Here is a 17,719-nt window from a genome sequence, read left to right as displayed (position 1 = left end):
TCAGGAGTTCAAGACCAGCCTGGCCAACATGGGAAACCTCATCTTTACTGAAAATACAAAAATTAGCCGGGCTTGGTGGCGGGTGCCTGTAGTCCCAGCTACTCGGGAGGCTGAGGCAGATGAATCACTTGAACCCAGGAGATGGAGGTTGCAGTGAGCCAAGGTCACGCCACTACACTCCAGCCTGGGCAACAGAGTGAGACTCTGTCTCAAAAAAAAAGAGGATGACAGAGTGGGATCTGAGGGGTTGCGGGGAGCTGGGGGTTGCCGCTAGAGCCAGGATAGGCCGAGACACTGGGATGGGCAGCCTTTGGACTGTCCCAGGCGGGCCCTCCCAAAGCACGGGGTGATTGCATAGACTGGCATGGACAGGGCGTGCAGGCAGGAGGAGGAAGGGGCAGGGCCTTGGCCGGGTGCCACCTGTCCCCCGGTGGCACTGGGCACCATATGTGCCCCCCAGGAGGAGCTGCAGCATCGACAGGTCTCCGGGTGCCGGCTCACTGGGCTCCCCAGCCTCCCAGCGCAAGGACCTGGGTCGCTCTGAGTCCCTCCGCGTAGTCTGCCGGTCACACCGCATCTTCCGGCCGTCGGACCTCATCCACGGGGAGGTGCTGGGCAAGGGCTGCTTCGGCCAGGCTATCAAGGTACAGAGCATGCCAGGGTCTCAGGGGACAGTCTGGGTGGGACCCCTCCATCCTCCTTCCTCCCCAGTCTATGGATACACAGTGGAAGGGGTATCTGGCTTCTAGACTCCCTGGCCAGTGCCCTCTCCTCCCTTGGCCTCCTGGAGCTAATTAGGAGCAGGGGACCTCCTACAGGTAGACTGAGACCTTATGTGCGGGAGGTCATTGAAAGGTGGCTCCTAGCCAGGCACAGTGGTTTATCCCTGTAATCCCAGCACTGTGAGAGGCTAAGGCTGTAGGATCGCTTGAGCCCAGGAATTCAAGACCAGTCTTGACATCATCTCTACAAAAAATTTAAAAATTAATTGGGTATAGTGGTGCATGCCTGTGGTCCCAGCTACTTGGGAGGCTTAGGCAGGAGGATCGTGAGCCAGGAGTTCAAGGCTGCAGTGAGCTATGATCATGCCACTGCACTCCAGCCTGGGCAACAGAGCAAGACCCCATCTCAAAAAAAAAAAAAAAAAAAAGACAAGAAATTAATACATCCCATCCACTTGGGTATTTGGGAACATCCCATGCACAGCCTAGAGTATGAAGCCATCTGCACGTCTCCCTGGCAGTCCTGGGGTGGAGATGGGGCTTCCTAGAAGGCGGGCTTACAGCAGAGCCTCTGTCTTCACACCTCTGTGTCCCACACGCAGGTGACACACCGTGAGACAGGTGAGGTGATGGTGATGAAGGAGCTGATCCGGTTTGACGAGGAGACCCAGAGGACGTTCCTCAAGGAGGTCAGTGAGCGGAATGCCCTCTTTTCTCCAGAGGGACTTCCAGGTGCTCACCCCTGCCCCATCAACACAGGTCGGAAAAGGGCTCTGGGAACCATTTAAAGAAGAGCGAGCAGGCCAGGCGTAGTGGCTCACGCCTGTAATCCCAACACTCTGGGAGGTTAAGGAGAGAGGATACTTTGAGACCAACCTGGGCAGCATAGCAAGACCCTGTCTCTACAAAAAATTTCAAATTAACCGAGCTTGGCGATGTGCACCTGTCATCCCAGCTACTCAGGGGGCTGAGGTGGGAGGATCGCTTGAGCCCAGGAGTTGGAGGCTGCAATGAGCCATGATCGCACCACTGCACTCCAGCCTGGGGAATGAGGCAAGACCCTGTGTCCAAAAAAAAAAAAAGTAACTGCATTGGTCGGGCACAGTGGCTCACGCCTGTAATCCCAGTATTTTGGGAGGCTGAGCCGGGTGGATCACTTGAGGTCAGGAGTTCGAGACCAGCCTGGCCAACATGGTAAAACCCCGTCTCTACTAAAAATACAAAAATTAGCCCGGCATGGTGGTGGTGGTGCCTGTCATCCCAGCTACTCGGGAGGCTGAGGCAGGAGAATTTCTTGAACTCAGGAGGCGGAGGTTGCAGTGAGCCAAGATTGTGCCACTGCACTCCAGCCTGGACGACAGAGTGAGACTCCTTCTCAAAAAAAAAAAAAAGAAAAAAGAAAGTAAATGCAGGCAGGGGACTGGGAAAAAGAGCATCACTGGAGGTGGGAGCAGCTCAAGCAGAGGGCACAGCACGCCAGTGGGTGTGGCAGAGGCAGGAGAAGGGAGCTGGGGGTTCCGTATCTTTGAGACCGCCTACAGCCCCTGGTGGGATGGAGAAGGGAGGAGCAGACCCAAGTACAGCTCAGACCACACAGAGTCCAGGCCCAGACTGTTTGTGCCCCGCCAGGTGAAAGTCATGCGATGCCTGGAACACCCCAACGTGCTCAAGTTCATCGGGGTGCTCTACAAGGACAAGAGGCTCAACTTCATCACTGAGTACATCAAGGGTGGCACGCTCCGGGGCATCATCAAGAGCATGGTGAGTCCTGGGCAGAGCCAGCCATCCCCGCTATGCGGCCCCAGGCAAAGCAGCTCCCTCTGTGAGCCTCAGTCTCATCTCTTCAATGGGGGGCAGCCACAGGGGTCTCAAAGGCCCTTTGAACCCTGATTCCTAATCAAATAGGGGAGCGACCGACTCCATCTAAAGCTGGGAAAGGCCAGGTACAATAGTGCACACCTGTTATTCTAGCACTTTGGGAGCCCAAAGCAAGAGGATCACTTGAGGCCAGGAATTCAAGGCTGCAGTGAGCTATGATCTCATCACTGCACTCCAGCCTGGACCACAGAGCAAGACCCTATCTCAAAAACTAAAATAAAATTCAGAGCTTTCCTTGAGGATTTGAATAAAATTACAAATCCATCTTTAGAAATAAAGTGCTCAGGCCAGATGCAGTGGCTCATGCCTGTAATCTCAGCACTTTGGGAGGCTGAGGCCAGCAGATCACCTGAGGTCAGGAGTCCAAGACCAGCCTGGCCAACATGGTGAAACCCTGTCTCTACTAAAAATACAAAAATTAGCCGGGCCTGGTGTCAGGCGCCTGTAATCCCAGCACTTTGGGAGACTGAGGTTGGCAGATCACCTGAGGTCAGGAGTTCAAGACCATCCTGGTTAACCCATCTCTACTAAAAATACAAAAAATTAGCCGGGCGAGGTGGCGGGTGCCTGTAGTCCCAGCTACTTGGGAGGCTGAGGCAGGAGAATGGCGTTGAATCCGGGGGGCAGAGCCTGCAGTAAGCCAAGATCGCGCCACTGCACTCCAGCCCGGGTGACAGCGAGACTCCGTCTCAAAAAAAAAAAGCACTTGGAGGAAGCCTCACAGAGCCCTGTGCTGGACCACGCCCTGGGGATCCAGTCCTGGCCTCCAGCCCCATTGCTGTACCACCCTGAGACCATGGGATCTTCCTTAGGTTGGATTACCTTGTATCCAAGGTGTGGACCCTATGGGCTCCTGCTAGGTGTAACTTGACACAACGGGTTCCGTTGTCAGGTGCAATTTAGAAACTCTGGGCTGAGCCAAGCGCAGTGGCTCACACCTGAATTCCCAAACTTTGGAAGGCCGAGGCAGGAGGATCGCTAGAGGTCAGGAGGTCAAGACCAGCTTGGACAACGTAATGAGATCCTATCCCATCTCTACAAAAAAAAATCAAAAAATTAGCCAAATGTGGTGGCACATGCCTGTGGTTCCAGCTCCACGGGAGGCTGAGGCAGAAGGATCACTTGAGCACAGGAGGTCGAGGCTGCACTCCAGCCTGAGTGATAGAGTGAGACCCTGTCTCGATAAAAAATAAAGATCTCCAAGGGGATGGGGTTTGAGAATGAGGCATCACCCCCTAATGATTTGAGCCCAAAGCCCCGTTCTCCTGGCGTGGCTCAGTGCTGCCACTCCGCAGGTGACCTGGCTGGGCCCTTCTACCTCTTACCTGTCTGTGAAAGTTGGTTCCAATTTTTTAAAAACCTAGAAAGATGAGTTATTTGTTTGTTTGTTTGTTTCTGAGATGGAGTTTTGCTCTTATTGTCCAGCCTGAAGTGCAATGGCGTGATCTCGGCTCACTGCAGCCTCCATCTCCCGGGTTCAATCAATTCTCCTGCCTCAGCCTCCTGAGTAGCTGGGATTACAGGAGCCCGCCACCACACCTGGCTAATTTTTGCATTTTTAGTAGAGACAAGGTTTCACCATGTTGGTCAGGCTGGTCTCAAACTCCTGACCTCATGTGATCCACCTGCTCTGGCCTCCCAAAGTGTTGGGATTACAGGCGTGAGCCACCGCACCCGACAGAAAGATGAGATTTTATAGAAAATAAATATAGCTTGTTTTCTCAGAGGAGGCAGATTGGGAGCTATAGAGGAATATCCCTGCTTAGAGTTTGAAATCAGTTCTGTTAGGAAATAATGTTTGTAGGGGCCGGGTGCGGTGGCTCACGCCTGTAATGCCAGCACTTTGGGAGGCTGAGGCAGGTGGATCACTTCAGGTTAGGAGTTTGAGACCAGCCTGGCCAACATGGTAAAACCCCATCTCTACTAAAACTACAAAAATTAGCTGGGTTTGATGGTGGACACCTGTAATCCCAGCTGCTTGGGAGGCTGAGGCAGGAGAATTGCTTGAGGCTGGGTGCAGTGGCTCACGCCTGTAATCCCAACACTGGGAGGCCAAGGTGAGCAGATCACCTGAGGTCAGGAGTTCAAGACCAGCCTGACCAACATGGTGAAACCCCGTCTCTACTAAAAATACAAAAAATTAGCCAGGCATGGTGGCGCATGCCCATAGTCCTAGACACTCAGGAGGCTGAGACACAAGAATCACTTGAGCCCCGGAGGCGAAGGTTGTAGGGAGCTGAGATGGTACCACCGCACTCCACCCTGGGAGACAGAGTGAGACTCCATCTAAAGAAAAAAAAAAAAGGAAATAATGTCTGTGAGCTATGTTGACTCATACTCCTTAGAAGCAGACAGTTGTGTGTGCCCGAAGAAATCGGGGTGTTGGGGAACCCATGGGACCCTCTAGGACGCTTGCCCCTTCCTGCCTCTCTCTCATGCAACCATCCCTGCCACCGGGGCCCCTGCCGGCCCCACCCTAGCCATTATTTCTCCATCCCAGGACAGCCAGTACCCATGGAGCCAGAGAGTGAGCTTTGCCAAGGACATCGCGTCAGGGATGGTGAGTGAGCCGGGTGCTCCAACTCCACTCATAATCCCACCAGGAATTTGCAAACAACCCACAAAGAAGCTTTGAAAGAGGGCAGAGGGGGTCGATGGGAGAGTGGGAAGAATCGTCCCGACTGGTCTGATTGGGGTGGGAGCGGAGGGAGTTCCTGGGGGGCCAGAATGGGCTGGGGTCCCTCTGCACAGCTGCCCCCTGACTCCCGTGTCCCCGCCCCCAGGCCTACCTCCACTCCATGAACATTATCCACCGAGACCTCAACTCCCACAACTGCCTGGTCCGAGAGGTGAGTACCAGGGCCCCACGTGGCTGGGTGTCGGGAGACAGCAGGAGCCCACCCACTCCCAGCCTCAGGGCCTTCCCAGAACTGGAGGCCCCTGGGTTGCCTCCATGACTTCAGTTTGAGGTGGGAGTGGGGGGCAGCAGCCCATGGGGAAGAGCGCAGGGTCAGGAGGCAGACAGACTTGGGTTTGAGTCCTGTCTCTGCCACTGACTCATGGTGGACCATCAGCATCCCAGGCTGGTAGGAGGGTCTCATAAATCAATGAAGGAGAAAGTGACATGTAAGCTGCAAAGGACCAGGACCATGGTCTTCATAGAGCGCAGCCCACAGCAGAGTGGCCACGGGCTACACCAGACAGCACCGGCATCTGGGGGCCACAGAGTGGGGGCATAGGCATGTGGGCTGGAGTGGTCAGAGCAGGCTTCCTGAAAGAGGAAGCTTGGCTGGGCACGGTGGCTCACACCTGTAATCCCAGCACTTTGGGAGGCCAAGGCGGGCGGATCACGAGGTCAGGAGATCGAGACCATCCTGGCTAACACGGGCACTGTGGTTCATGCCTATAATCCGAGCACTTTGGGAGGCCGAGGTGGGTGGATCACTTGAAGCCAGGAGTTCAAGACCAGCCTGGCCAACATGGTGAAACCCCATCTCTACTAAAAATACAAAAAATTAGCCGGGTGTGGTGGTGGGTGCCTATAGTCCCAGCTACTTGGGAGGCTGAGGCAGGAGAATGGTGTGAACCCAGGAGGCGGAGCTTGCAGTGAGCCGAGATCGCGCCACCACACTCCAGCCTGGGCGACACAGCGAGACTCCATCTCAAAAAAAAAGAGGAGGCTTTAGGTGGATATTTAAGCAGGGGACTGGGCAGGCAAAGAGCCCAGTGTCTAAGGATTGGCAAGGGAGGGGAGCCCGGTTCTCCACCAAAAGCAGAGGAGCGAGTAACCATGCCCATATGGAGAGGTGGTATATTCGTGTCCTGGGGCTGCCATCATGAAGTAGTGTGAACCAGATGGCTCAAAACAACAGAAATGTGCCGGGCACGGTGGCTGACACCTCAAATCCCAGCAATTTGGAAGGCCAAGGCAGGTGGATTGCTTGAGGTCAGGAGTTTGAGACCAGCCTGGGCAACATGACGAAAGCCCATCTCTGCCAAAAATACAAAATGGAATAGCCAGACGTGGTGGCATAAGCCTGTGGTCCCAACTACCTGGGAGGCTGAGGTGGGAGGATCACTTGAGCCTGGGAGGTAGAGGTTGCAGTGAGCCGAGATTGTACTACTCTACTCCAGCCTGGGAGACAGAGCCAGACCCTGTCTCAAAAAACAAAACAAAACAAGGCCGGGCACTGTGGCTCACGCCTGTAATCCCAGCACTTTGGGAGGCCGAGGTGGGTGGATCACTTGAAGCCAGGAGTTCAAGACCAGCCTGGCCAACATGGCAAAACCCTGTTTCTACTAAAAATTCAAAAATTAGCGGGCATGGTGGCGCATGTCTGTAATCCCAGCTACTCGGGAGGCTGAGGCAGGAGAATTGCTTGAACCCAGGAGGCAGAGGTTGTAGTGAGCTGAGATTATGCCACTACACTCCAGCCTGGGTGACAGAGTCAGACACCATCTCAAAAAAAAAAAAAGCATCACATGGCGAGAGGGGCTGACAAGAGACCCCCAAACTGACCATTATACGGACCCACTCTTGTGGTAACTAACCTGGTCCCTCAATAACCCATTAATCCGTTAATTCATACAGAGCCCTCGTGACCCAATCACCTCTTACAGGCCCTGCCTCTTAATACTGTTAGAATCAGGTCAGGCATGGTGATATGGGTCTTTAGTCCCAGCTAGTTGGAAGGCTAGATGGGAGGATCCCTTGAGTCCAGGAGGTAAATGTTACAGTGAGCTCTGATTGTGTCACTGCACTCCAGCCTGGGCAACAGAGCGAGCCCCTGTTTTTAAAACAGCAACAAGCCAGGCACAGTGGCTCACGCCTGTAATCCCAACACTTTGGGAGACCGAGGCGGGCAGATCACTTGAGGTCAGGAGTTCAAGACCAGCCTCGCCAACACAGTGAGACCCCTCTCTACTAAAAATACAAAAATTAGCAGGGTGTGGTGGTGGGTACCTGTAGTCTCAGCTACTCATGAGACTGAGGCAGAATTGCTTGAAGCCGGGAGGTGGAGGTTGCTGTGAACCGAGATCACGTCACTGCACTCCAGCAACAGAGTGGGACTCCATCTCAAAAAAAATAAAAAAATAAAAAATAACATAGACCTGTGTTGGCTTACACCTGTAATCCCAGCACTTTGGGAGTCCAAGGTGGGCAGATTGCTTGAGCCCAGGAGTTTAAGACCAGCCAGGCAACATGGCAAAAAAATAAAAAAAATTATCTCTACAAAAAAATTAAAAAATTAGCTGGCATGGTGGCAAGTATCTATAGTACCAGCTACTCAGGAGGTGGAGGTGGGAGGATCGCTTGAGCCTGGGAAGTCGAGGCTGCAATGAGCTGTGTTTGTGCCACTGCACTCCAGCCTGGGCCACGGGAGGGAGACTCTGCCTCAAAAAAAAAAAAAAAAAAAAAAAACCCGAAAAGCAAAAAACATAGACCTCACCTGCTTATTGGGAATATTAAAGATAAAATTAGGCCAGGCACGATGGCTCACGCCTGTAATCCCAGCACTTTGGGAGGCCGAGGTGGGCAGATTACGAGGTCAGGAGATCGACACCATCCTGGCTAACACGGTGAAACCCCGTCTCTACTAAAAATACAAAAAATTAGCTGGGCGTGGTGGCAGGCGCCTGTAGTCCCAGCTACTTGGGAGGCTGAGGCAGGAGAATGGCGTGAACCCGGGAGGCAGAGCTTGCAGTGAGCTGAGATCGTGCCACTGCGCTTCAACCTGGGCGACAGAGCAAGACTCCAACTCACAAAAAAAAAAAAAACAAAAAAAGATAAAATTGGGCCAGGTATGGTGGCTTACTCCTGTAATCCCAGCACTTTGAAAGGCTGAGGCAGGTGGATCACTTGAGGCCAGAAGTTGAAGACCAGTCTAGGCAACATAGCAAGACCCTATCTCAATCAGTCAATCAACCTAAATAAATAATAAATTTATTTATTTATTATTTATAAATAAATTTATAGACCTGCACAGGACCTGGGTCTATAATCAAAATTCCTGTCTTGATGGGCGCAGTGGCTCACACCTGTAATCCCAGCACTTTGATAGGCCGCAGTGGGTGGATCACTTGAGGTCAGGAGTTCGAGACCAGCCTAGCCAAGTGTGGTGAAACCCCTGTCTTTACTAAAAATACAAAAATTAGCCAGGCGTGGTGGCAGGCACCTGTAGTCCCAGCTACTCAGGAGGGTGAGGCAGGAGAATCGCTTGAACCTGGGAGGTGGAGGTTGCAGTGAGCCGAGATCACGCCACTGCGCTCCAGCCTGGGCGACAGAGCAAGACTCCGTTTAAAAAAAAAACAGAATTCCTGTCTTCTTTCCGAAACAAAGCCGCATCAGTGCCCTCGTAGGTGGGAGGGAGCGCTTGCAGGAGGGAGCAGTGGGGCCGCTGGGACGGTTTGGGGAGCAGGTGGGGAGGGGGCAGAGGGTGCAGCGTGTGGTGGGAGGGAGGAAGCCACACTGCTATCTTCAGGTGCTTCCAGCAGCTCCATTTGCAAAGAGCCGATGGGTTTAGGGAAGGAAGGAGTGCCACCCTGTGCCAATACAGCGTATCAGAGGTATGTTCTCTGGGCTGTCTACTGGTTGTCTTGGGGCCCCGGGGAGGGGCAGGCCAAGCGGGCAGTACCAGGATCGGGTCCCAGCGTGACCCGGCTTCACCCTCCCAGAACAAGAATGTGGTGGTGGCTGACTTCGGGCTGGCGCGGCTCATGGTGGACGAGAAGACTCATTCTGAGGACCTGCGGAGCCTCAAGAAGCCAGACCGCAAGAAGCGCTACACCGTGGTGGGCAACCCCTACTGGATGGCGCCCGAGATGATCAACGGTGAGTGGTTCAGCCCTGCCCGTCATGGCCCTCACGGGAAGCCATGGGGGAGCCCAGCAGAGCTGCAACCTCCCGAGCCCCTGGCCCCTCCCAGCCTCCTTGGCTCTTCAGTTACCCTGTGGGTCCTGTTTCTCCTATAAGACACTTAGTGGCAGCCAGGCACGGTGGCTCATGCCTGTAATCCCAGCAGTTTGGGAGGCTGAGGTGAGTGGATCGCCTGAGGTCAGGAGTTCGAGACCAGCCTAGCCAACATGGTGAAACCCCAGTTCTTTACTAAAAATACAAAAATTAGCTGGGCATGGTGGCAGGTGCCTGTAATCCCAGCTACTAGGGAAGCTGAGGCAGGAGAATCGCTTGAACCCGGGAGGCAGAGGTTGCAGCGAGCCAAGATCGCGCCATTGCATTCCAGTCTGGGTGACGAGCGAAACTCCATCTCAAAAAATAAATAAATAAAAGACACTTAGTGGCTTAAATAAATGATCATACAGTTTTGGAGTCTGAAGTCCAGCGTCAGCCTCACCGGGCTGAAATCAAGGCGCCAGCAGGGTGAGCTCCTGCAGGCTCCGGGCACCTGTTTTCTTACCTTTTCTGGCTCATGGAGGCTTCCTCATTCCTCATGTTGCTGCCCTCTCCATCTTCAGGGCTGGCCATAAAGCATCTTCTCTTCTCTGATCTCTGAATCCATCCCCGCATCTCCTTCCCTGGCTCTAACCTTCCTCCTTCCTTTTTTTTTTTTTTTTTTTTTTTTTTTTAAGAGACAGGGTCTCGCTCTGTTGCCCAGGCTGGAGTGCAGTGGTGCCACCATAGCTCACTGCAGCCTCAACCTTCTGGGCTCAAACTGTCATCCCACCCCAGCCTCCTGAATAGCTGGGACCACAGGCATGAAACACCACACCCAGCTAATTTTTTTAATTTTTAATAGAGACGGGGGTCTCACTATGTTGCCCAGGCTGGTCCCAAACTCCTGGCTTCAGGCGATCCTCCTGCCTTGGCCTTTCAAAGTGCTGGGATTCCAGGCATGAGCCACCATGCCCAGCCCTCCATCCTTCTGATAGGGACCCTTATGGTGACATTGGGCCCACCTGGATAATCCAAAATCAGTCCTCCATCTCAAGACCCTCAACTTAATCCCATCTGCAGAGTTCGATGGAAGGTAGGACGTATACAAGTCCCAGGGATCAGGACGCAGTCATCTTTGGGGGCCATAATTGTGCCTCCCACAGGGTCTGCCTCCCCCAGTCCATTTCTTTGCTGTCAGTGGTCCTATATATGCCCAGATTATAGGTTATAAAGTCCTTCTACAAGCAGGTGACACATGAACACAGGTTCAGGGCAGGCAGACCCCAACCATCACCTCATCATAGTTAACCTAGTTAAATCAGCCTGGCATGTGGTGTGGTGCCTGTTGCCTGTGGTCCCAGCTACTCAGGAAGCCAAGACGGGAGATTTACTTGAGCCAAGGAGATCAAGGATGCAGTGAGCTATGATCATACCACTGCATTCTAGCCTGGGCGACAGAGCAAGACCCTGTCTCAAGAAAACAAAAAATAGGCCAGGCACAGTGGCTCACACCTGTAATTCCAGCACTTTGGGAGGCTGAAGCAGGCGGATTGCTGGAGGCCAGGAGTTCGAGACCAGCCTGGCCAACATGGTGAAACCCTGTCTCTACTAAAAATACAAAAATTACCCGGCTGTGGTGGCGCAGCTACTTGGGAGGCTGAGGCAGGAGAATCACTTGAACCCAGGAGCAGAGGTTACATTGGGCCAAGATTGCACCACTGCACTCCAGCCTGGGCGACAGAGGAAGACTCTGTCTCGAAAAGAAAAAAAAAAAAACCCCGCCTGGAATCCCAGCACTTTGGGAGGCCAAGGTGGGCGGATCATGAGGTCAAGAGATTGAGACCATCCTGGTCAACATGATGAAGGACCCCATCTCTACTGAAAATACAAAAAAATTAGCTGGGCTTGGTGGCACATGTCTGTAGTCCCAGCTACCCGGGAGGCTGAGGCAGGAGAATTTCTTGAACCCGGCAGGCGGAGGTTGCAGTGAGCTGAGACCGCACCACTGTACTCCAGACTGACGACAGAGTGGGACTCTGTCTCAAACACACACACACACACACACACACACACACACACACACACACACACACACACAGAGTGGGACTCTGTCTCAAACACACACACACACACACACACACACACACACACACACACACAACATAGCCCCCAAAGAAGACTATAAAACAGTCTTAGTGGCTGGGCGCGATGGTTCACACTTGTAATCCCAGCACTTTGGGAGGCTGAGGCAGGCGGATCATGAGGTCAGGAGTTTGAGACCAGCTTGGCCAACACAGTGAAACCCCATCTCTACTAAAAATACAAAAATTAGCTGGACGTGGTGGCGGGCGCCTGTAATCCCAGCTACTTAGGAGGCTGAGGCAGGAGAATTGCTTGAACCCGGGAGGCAGAGGTTGCAGTGGGCGACACAGCAAGACTCCGTCTCAAAAAACAAAAAAGTCTTAGTGTTTCCTATGTTTAGGGATTAGTGTGAGGATTAAAGGTTGTAAACTCATTTCCACCTAGTTGGCATTCAGCAAATGAGAATTGGCATTTAGTACTAATTGTTTTGGGTATTTTGTTTTGTTTTTTGTTTGTTTGTTTTTTCTGAGACGGAGTCTTGCTCTGTCACCCAGGCTGGAGTGCAGTGGTGCAATCTCACTGCAAGCTCCGCCTCCCGGGTTCACGCCATTCTCCTGACTCAGCCTCCTGAGTAGCTGGGACAACAGGCGCCCGCCACCACGCCCGGCTAATTTTTTGTATTTTTAGTGGAGACGGGGTTTCACCATGGTCTCGATCTCCTGACCTCGTGATCCACCCGCCTCGGCCTCCCAAAGTGCTGGGATTACTGCACCTGGCCAGTTTTTTGTTTTTGAGATGGAGTCTTGCATTGTCACCCAGGCTGGAGTACAGTGGCGTGATCTCGGCTCACTGCAACCTCCACCTCCCGGGTTCAAGTGATTCTCCTGCCTCAGTTTCCTAAGTAGCTAGGATTACAGGCACCTGCCATCATGCCCGACTAATTTTTGTATTTTTAATAGAGATGGGGTTTCACCATGTTGGCCAGGCTGGTCTCGAACTCCTGACCTCAGGTGATCCGCCCGCCTCAGCCTCCTAAAGTGCTGGGATTACAGGTGTGAGCCACTGTGCCCGGCCACGTACCAATTGTTTTTAACATCATTAAGTAGCTGGTATCATTCCCATTTTACAATAAGGAAACTGAAGCTCAGAGAGTCTGTGTCAGTGTCCTGAGGTTGCTGTAATAGATTGGTAGAAACTTGATTATTTAAAACAGCAGAAAATGGTCAGGCACAGTGGCTCACACCTGTAATCCCAGCACTTTGGGAGGCCAAGGCGGGCAGATCACTTGAGGTCAGGAGTTCGAGACCAGCCTGGCCAACATGGTGAAACACCATCTCTACTGAAAATACAAAAGTTAGCCGGGCATGGTGGCACACACCTGTAATCCCAGCTACTCGGGAAATTGAAGCAGGAGAATCGCTTGAACCCGGGAGGCGGAGGTTGATGAGCCACAATCATGCCATTGCACTCTAGCCTGGGCAACAAAGCAAGACTCCATCTCAAAATAAAATAAACAGCAGAAATTTATTCCCTCTTAGTTTTGGAAGCCAGAAGGTTGAAATCCAACAGGGCTGCGCTCCCTCCAGGGGGATCTAGGGGAGAATGCATTCCTTGCCTCTTCCACCTTCTGGTTGTTTTGCATTCCTAGGCTTGTGGCTGCGTCACTCCAGTCTCCACCCCTGTCTTCACAGGGCCACCTCCTCCTCTTCTGGTGTGTCTTCTCTGTGTCTCTCTCAAGAGGGCATTTGCAGTGGCATTTGGGGCCCACCCAGATCATCCAGCATCATCTCAACTCCAGATCCTTAACTTAATCCCATCTGCAAAAGACCCTTTTTCTGAGCCAGTAACATTCACGGATTCCAGAGACCTGACATGGTTGCCTTTTGGGACCAGCACAGAGTTCATGACTTGTGCAAAGTCACGCAGCTGATCGGTGCCTCGAGCTCCTTGTCCAGGGCTCTGCCCCTTGGTCCTCAGAGTTCCCAAAGCCTTGCTCAGACCTGGTGGGGTTGGGGGAAAGAGCCTAAGCCTGGGTTCCCATAGAGGTTGCCGGCATCTCCCTCCTGGGCCTGGACCTCCCGGCCGGGGCATCCTCCCAGCTGGCCCAGTCCCCTGCCTTTTGGCATCCCTGGCACCCCCGGGGTGCTGACAGTCGGTCTCTTTGTCCAGGCCGCAGCTATGATGAAAAGGTGGATGTGTTCTCCTTTGGGATCGTCCTGTGTGAGGTAGGTCCAGGGCTGGGTAGCAGCGGTGTTGAGGCCTGGGCTCCTCCCCACTCACCCAGGCTGCAGGCTCAGCATCTGCAGGAGCCTCATGCCAGGAAGGCTGCCCACAGGAAGGCTGCCCACAGCAAGGCATGGGCTGGCCCCCGTGGGGTGCCGCAGTCAGGCTGCACCCAGGCCCGGTGCCACCTGCCCTCAAACCACCTGGATGGCACCCAGATGCCCAGGCTGAGGGGCCCCCTGGAGTAACTGCTGGGCCTTGTGCTGGACAGATCATCGGGCGGGTGAACGCAGACCCTGACTACCTGCCGCGCACCATGGACTTCGGCCTCAATGTGCGAGGGTTCCTGGACCGCTACTGCCCCCCAAACTGCCCCCCGAGCTTCTTCCCCATCACCGTGCGTTGTTGCGATCTGGACCCCGAGAAGAGGTGAGTGGGGTGGGGCCCTGGCCTGGGAGACGGTGGGGCCGATTCCCGGGAGAGCCAGACCCACCGTTCCCCACCCGCCTGTCACCCAGGCCGTCCTTCGTGAAGCTGGAACACTGGCTGGAGACCCTCCGCATGCACCTGGCCGGCCACCTGCCACTGGGCCCACAGCTGGAGCAGCTGGACAGAGGTTTCTGGGAGACCTACCGGCGCGGCGAGAGCGGACTGCCTGCCCACCCTGAGGTCCCCGACTGAGCCAGGGCCACTCAGCCGCCCCGTCCCCACCTCCGGAGAATCCACCCCCACCAGATTCCTCCGCGGGAGGTGGCCCTCAGCTGGGACAGTGGGGACCCAGGCTTCTCCTCAGAGCCAGGCCCTGACTTGCCTTCTCCCACCCCGTGGACCGCTTCCCCTGCCTTCTCTCTGCCGTGGCCCAGAGCCGGCCCAGCTGCACACACACACCATGCTCTTGCCCTGCTGTAACCTCTGTCTTGGCAGGGCTGTCCCCTCTCGCTTCTCCTTGCATGAGCTGGAGGGCCCGTGTGAGTTACGCCCCTTTCCACACGCCGCTGCCCCAGCAACCCTGTGCACGCTCCACCTGTCTGGTCCATAGCTCCCTGGAGGCTGGGCCAGGAGGCAGCCTCTGAACCATGCCCCATATAACGCTTGGGTGCATGGGAGGGCGCACATCAGGGCAGAGGCCAAGTTCCCAGGTGTCTGTGTTCCCAGGAACCAAATGGGGAGTCTGGGGCCCGTTTTCCCCCTAGGGGGTGTCTAGGTAGCAACAGGTATCGAGGACTCTCCAAACCCCCAAAGCAGAGAGAGGGCTGATCCCCTGGGGTGGAGGTCCCCGATGGCTGAGCAAACAGCCCCTTCTCTCGCTTTGGGTCTTTTTTTTTTGTTTCTTTCTTAAAGCCACTTTAGTGAGAAGCAGGTACCAAGCCTCAGGGTGAAGGGGGTCCCTTGAGGGAGCGTGGAGCTGTGGTGCCCAGGCCGGCGCTGATGGGGAGGAGCCGGCTCGGGCAGCGAGAGGATAGGCACCGTGGACGGGGCAGGTGTCCACCAGCAGCTCAGCCCCTGCAGTCATCTCAGAGCCCCTTCCCGGGCCTCTCCCCCGAGGCTCCCTGCCCCTCCTCATGCCTCTCTGTCCTCTGCGTTTTTTCTGTGTAATCTATTTTTTAAGAAGAGTTTGTATTATTTTTTCATACGGCTGCAGCAGCAGCTGCCAGGGGCTTGGGATTTTATTTTTGTGGCGGGCGGGGGTGGGAGGGCCATTTTGTCACTTTGCCTCAGTTGAGCATCTAGGAAGTATTAAAACTGTGAAGCTTTCTCAGTGCACTTTGAACCTGGAAAACAATCCCGACAGGCCCATAGGACCATGACTTAGGGAGGTGGGACCCACCCACCCCCATCCAGGAACCGTGACGTCCAAGGAACCAAACCCAGACGCAGAACAATAAAATAAATTCCATACTCCCCACCCAGGTCCTGCGTGGCGATGTGTGTCTGGGGCCCTGGGGAAATAGTCAAGGTAAGAGGAGTTAGTCTTCCCTGACCAGAAGACAAGGATGAGTGTGGTGGCTCATGCCTGTAATCCCAGCACTCTGGGAGGCTGAGACAGGACGATCCCTTAAGCCCAGGAGTTCAAGACCAGTCTGGACAACATAGTGAGATCCTGTCTCTACAAAAAATTTTTTTAAATTAGTTGGGCAGAGGCCGGGTGTGGTGGCTCATGCCTGTAATCCCAGCACTTTGGGAGGCAGAGGCGGGTGGATCACCTGAAGTCAGGAGTTCAAGACCAGCCTGGTCAACATGGTAAAAACTCGTCTCTACTAAAAATACAAAAATTAGCTGGGCATGGTGGCACATGCCTGTAGTCCTAGCTACTTGGGAGACTGAGGCAGGAGAATCGCTTGAACCCGAAAGGAAGAGGTTGCAGTGAGCTGAGATGGTGCCATTCCACTCCGGCCTGGGCAACAGAGCAAGACTTTGTCTCCAAAAATAAAAATAAAAAATTAATTGGGCAGGCCAGGCACAGTGGCTCACACCTGTAATCCCAGCACTCTGGGAGGCCAAGGCAGGAGGATCGCCTGAGGTCAGGAGTTTGAGACCAGCCTGACCGACATAGTGAAACCCCATCTCTACTAATAATACAAAATTAGCCAGGTGTGACGGCACATGCCTGAAATCCCAGCTACTTGGGGGGCTAAGGCAGGAGAATTGCTTGAACCCAGGAGGCAGAACTTGCAGTGAGCCGAGATCGCACCATTGCACCCCAGCCTGGGCAACAAGAGCAAAACTCCATCTCAAAAAAAAAAATTAGTTGGGCATGGTGGCAGGCACCTATAGTCCCAGCTACTCAGGAGGCTGAGGTGGGAGGATCCTTTGAGCCCAAGAGATCAAGGCTACAGTGAGCCATGTTTGCACCACTGCACTCCAGCCTGGGCAACAAAAGAAGACTGTCTCAAAAAAAAAAAAAAGGCAGGGATGGAGGGGCAGCAAGGGGCCCGTCAGGGGATGTAGAGGGGAAGAGAGCACAGCCCAGTTTTAGGTGGAGCTGAGGTGGTGGCCCAGCCAGGACAAGTGAAGATTCTTCAAAAGCTGGGTTTGGAGGGCCGCATATATTCCGGAGGTACTGCTTTCATATTTAATGTTTTCTTGTAAAACTCACACCTGTAATCCCAGCACTTTGGGAGGCCAAGGTGGGCGGATCATCTGAGGTTGGGGGTGCAAGACCAACCTGACCAACATGGAGAAACCCCGTCTACTAAAAATACAAAAAATTAGCCAGGTGTGGTGACGCATGCCTGTAATCCCAGCTACTCTGGAGGCTGAGGTAGGAGAATCACTTGAACCTGGGAGGCGAAGTTGCGGTGAGCCGAGATCATGCCATTACACTTCAGCCTGGGCAACAAGAGCAAAACTCCATCTCAAACAAAACAAAACTAAACTAAACTAAAGGGTCCTATCGAGAAGATGGGCTGCACATCTAGGTGTGATGGCTCACACCTAGAATCCCAGCGCTTCAGGAGGCTGAGGTGGAAGGATCACTTGAGGCCAGGAGTTCAAGATCAGCCTGGGCAACATAGCAAGACCCTGTTTTTACCCAAAAAATTAAAAAATTATCCAGATGCTGTGGTGTGTGCCTGTAGTACCAGCTACTGAGAGGCTGAGGCAGGAGGATCGCTTGAGCCTGGGAGGTCAAGGCTGCAGTGAGCTGTGATCATGCCACTGCACTCCAGCCTGGGTGACACAGCGAGACCTTGTCTCAAAAATAAAAAATTTTAAAAACACACTAGGTATTGCAAATATAGGGCATTTAATTTGGTTTTTTGTTTCTGTTTTGTTGTTGTTTTGAGACAGGTCTCACTCTGTCACCCAGGCTGGACAGCAGTGGCACAGTCATGGCTCATTGCAGCCTCAACATCCCAGGGTTGAGCAACCCTCCCACCTCAGCTTCTCAGGTAGCTGAGACTATAGATATACTCCACCACAC

At 53.7% G+C, this 17,719-nt stretch overlaps 1 protein-coding gene across 2 annotated transcripts in view; it reads left to right on the top strand.

Annotated features, from left to right (window-relative positions):
• Positions 1 to 15,703, top strand: part of LIMK1 (LIM domain kinase 1) — a 38,500-nt gene extending 22,797 nt beyond the window's left edge. For both annotated transcript variants that reach the window (XM_024250320.3, XM_063725971.1), the window contains 9 exons: positions 461 to 644; positions 1,325 to 1,411; positions 2,352 to 2,483; positions 5,101 to 5,160; positions 5,384 to 5,449; positions 9,276 to 9,432; positions 13,744 to 13,799; positions 14,069 to 14,226; positions 14,316 to 15,703. In XM_024250320.3, the coding sequence (XP_024106088.2) occupies positions 461 to 644; positions 1,325 to 1,411; positions 2,352 to 2,483; positions 5,101 to 5,160; positions 5,384 to 5,449; positions 9,276 to 9,432; positions 13,744 to 13,799; positions 14,069 to 14,226; positions 14,316 to 14,478 (1,063 nt within the window). In that variant the 3' untranslated portion in view covers positions 14,479 to 15,703. The remainder of the gene's footprint in view (positions 1 to 460; positions 645 to 1,324; positions 1,412 to 2,351; positions 2,484 to 5,100; positions 5,161 to 5,383; positions 5,450 to 9,275; positions 9,433 to 13,743; positions 13,800 to 14,068; positions 14,227 to 14,315) is intronic.
• The last annotated feature ends 2,016 nt before the right edge of the window (positions 15,704 to 17,719 follow it).

This window comes from Pongo abelii, chromosome 6 (genome assembly GCF_028885655.2).
Source record: "Pongo abelii isolate AG06213 chromosome 6, NHGRI_mPonAbe1-v2.0_pri, whole genome shotgun sequence".
NCBI lineage: Eukaryota > Metazoa > Chordata > Mammalia > Primates > Hominidae > Pongo > Pongo abelii.
Note: the sequence above shows the minus strand (reverse complement) of the source record. Positions and strands in the feature narration are given on the sequence as shown.